General features: G+C 60.1%; 1 protein-coding gene across 1 annotated transcript, besides 3 other annotated features; it reads right to left on the bottom strand.

Annotated features, from left to right (window-relative positions):
- Nucleotides 1-250: 250 nt before the first annotated feature.
- Nucleotides 251-284: a microsatellite.
- A 23-nt stretch (nucleotides 285-307) lies between these two features.
- Nucleotides 308-350: a sequence feature (A-rich).
- Nucleotides 351-491: 141 nt separating this feature from the next.
- Nucleotides 492-528: a microsatellite.
- A 279-nt stretch (nucleotides 529-807) lies between these two features.
- Nucleotides 808-2688, bottom strand: Tco025E_08853 (formin; the record flags this gene model as incomplete). The annotated part of the gene is made up of 1 exon (XM_029375688.1): nucleotides 808-2688. The coding sequence occupies one exon, from the start codon at nucleotides 2686-2688 to the stop codon at nucleotides 808-810; it is 1881 nt and encodes a 626-aa protein (XP_029224244.1).
- Between the last annotated feature and the right edge of the window lie 69 nt (nucleotides 2689-2757).

Raw genomic sequence — 2757 nt, 5'->3', positions numbered from 1 at the left:
TCGCCGCCAGGGCTCCGCACCGCCGCACCGGTTCCAGGGCCCGGTGCCTCGACATGCCTCGGCATACTTTACTAAGCCCACCCGCACCGCAGGAGGAGAGAGTGTGTGTGTAGCACGCGCCGCAGTGTGGCCTCGCCGCTCCCACCATCCTGCCGCCGCGAAGCAACCGGTACAAAGGGCGAGAGAAGAGGGAAATAAAGCACCAACACACGCAAGAGCACAGGATCGACCAAACGCACAGACACACAATAGAGCGAGCAAGAGAGAGAGAGAGAGAGAGAGAGTGTGTGTGACTCAACACAGGCGCTTTGTGTGTGTTTGTGCTTTTTTTTATTTTAATTGTTGTTGTTCCATTCTACGCACTCGCTGCCGCACATACAATTTACGCCTCGCCTCGTTCCGTGCCGTTGAATTCGCCATCTAAGATAAATTATTATGTTCACTCCGCAATATTCCCCCGCATGTCTGCATGTCCCCTCGTGGTAACTAGCGTGAGTGAGAGAGTGTGTGTGTGTGTGGGGGAGGGAGGGGAATGAAAAAAGAAGTCTGACACGCGCAAGCACCTGCCAATGTAATACTGCAGCGACGAGGCGGGCCGGCCCTGCATGCACACGCAGCCGGGACCCAAAGCTGGAGAGGGTTACGGTGGGGGCCCCCAAGCCACTACGGCGCAAACACTCCACAGACGTGGAGAAGCAATGAAATAATTAAATTGATAAGCAAAGTTGCAAGATAAAGAGACACGCAGCCAGACCCAACGTGCCCCCCGCGTAAGCCCAGCAATTCGTTGCTCAACACACCCGCGTTTCACTGCGGACTGCTGCTGCCGTTGCTGCTGCTGCTGCTGCTGCTGCTGCGACCATTGACACTCCGGTCCGCAGCACCGCCGTCTGTCCTCCCTCCATTTAGCGTCGTTGCACCAGCGTCAATGGGAGACGGTCCCACTGCCGCCAGTAACGTCCGCTTGTCTATCCCTTCCATCTCCGCGCGTTTGCAGAAGCTCGCTACATCCTTGCCAAACTGCAGGACGTAGTCCCACAGCACAGTCTCATCCAGCATGGGATCCTCCCCGTAGCCTTCCAGCATTGCCGCGACGTCGTCCTTCAGGCGCTGATGACGAAGGGCGAGCTCCGCGACGACCGCGAGGTGCTGCTGCACGTGCCGCGCCATCCGCTCCTGGAAGACGTCTACCACACCCTCCGGCAACGGCACCGCGCGCTTCTTTTGCATCTCCGGCCGCCTCGGCTCCTCAACGGCGCGCCGCATCTTCTGCAGGGTGAGACTGAGCTGGGACAGGCCGCGGCCCACCTCCTGCACGGTGGTGCCGGCGAGCGGGGCAAGGCAGTCTAGCTCCCCCACAAACTGCAAAAGATCCGGTCGTCGGTCCATCAGCGAGACGACAAACACCTCCAACATGGTCGTTCTCCCGTCCACCGCCTTGACAAAGTTCATTTGGCTCAAGCTCTCAAGGCGGAATCCGACCGCCCCGGCGTGGGCGCTGCCACGGTTCATGAAATTCCCAAGGGCCAACACAGCGTGCAGCACAGCCGCAAGCTTCGAGGTCTTGCTCGTCAGCAGCGCCACGGCCCTCTCCAGCATGTCGAGGCGTTCCTCCGTGAAGGCCACAAGCTCCTCCATCTGCTCAGCCGACAACAAAAGTGAAATGCGCTCACGCGCGTCAGCCACGGTAACACACACCGTATATACGTATTCCTCAACTTCTGTCCAGCACACTTCCCCAGAAGCCTCTTCCATGCGGAGCAATTCCATCTCCGCCGACGTGGGAAGAGCGCCAAAAACCAACTCCAGCTTCTCCGATGGAAGCACCGCAGCATCGCACTCAATAAGAGCGCGACACATCTCGTCCACCGGCAACTTCATCTGCTTTAGCAAGATGGCAATGTTCTGCTGCCGCTGCGCACTAAATGCACTGCTCTTGCGAAGTTCCTTTTTGTTAGGTTCTTTTGACTCCCCGCTCGACGTCGAGAGTGGTGCTGCCCTCTTACGGACTTCAAACATCGCCAGCAAAAAAGGCTCGTCAATCATCGTCTCCACAGAAACATCGTTCACAAAACTCCACACACCGGAAGGCCTTGGAACTTTCTTCCAAAAAAATGTCTTTAGTTTGGGTCCAACATAGATGGGTTTGGAAGGCGCACTAAGCACTTCTCCTGGCAAGGCGACAGTCGGCACATCAACACAAGCAACCTGAGAAGGTGCCGGTGGAGGAGGAGGAGGTGGCGGTGGTGGCAGTTTACCGGGCGGCGGTGGCGGTGGCGGTGGCAGTTTGCCAGGCGGCGGCTGGTCGAGGGAGAGCGCCAGCTCGTCGTCGTCCCTGTAGCGGCGCTCCTCCTCCTCCATGGGACGGAGAGGCAACACCCCGTGCAGGAAGGGGCGCTCGGCGCCGCCGCCACGGCCGTGGGAGCCGTGCAGGCTCGTCCCGTCGGCGCGGTAGTAGACGCCGCCCACGATGTCGTCGTCCCCGCGGCAGCTGGAGACGTCGCGGCGGCGGTCCGGCGGCGACAAGGGCCCGGGCCGCAGCAGCGCCATCTGCCGCCTGGGAGACTGGTCGATGCGCCGTGTCAGCTGCTCAGCGTACGCGGTGTCCTCCGCCTCCGCCTCTCCCCCAACAAAGTGCAGCTGCATGTAGGCGTCGCTTGGCAGGTGGCTCTGCGCAGCGTAGTCCATGTCCCGCGCGCGAACGTGGTGGGTGTCCCGAGACACGAATATTGTACTGAACGCCCACCGGGCAAGCAC

This window comes from Trypanosoma conorhini, assembly GCF_003719485.1.
Source record: "Trypanosoma conorhini strain 025E chromosome Unknown Tco_14.4_contig_00894, whole genome shotgun sequence".
Taxonomy (NCBI): domain Eukaryota; phylum Euglenozoa; class Kinetoplastea; order Trypanosomatida; family Trypanosomatidae; genus Trypanosoma; species Trypanosoma conorhini.
This window is presented reverse-complemented; position numbering and strand designations above follow the sequence as displayed.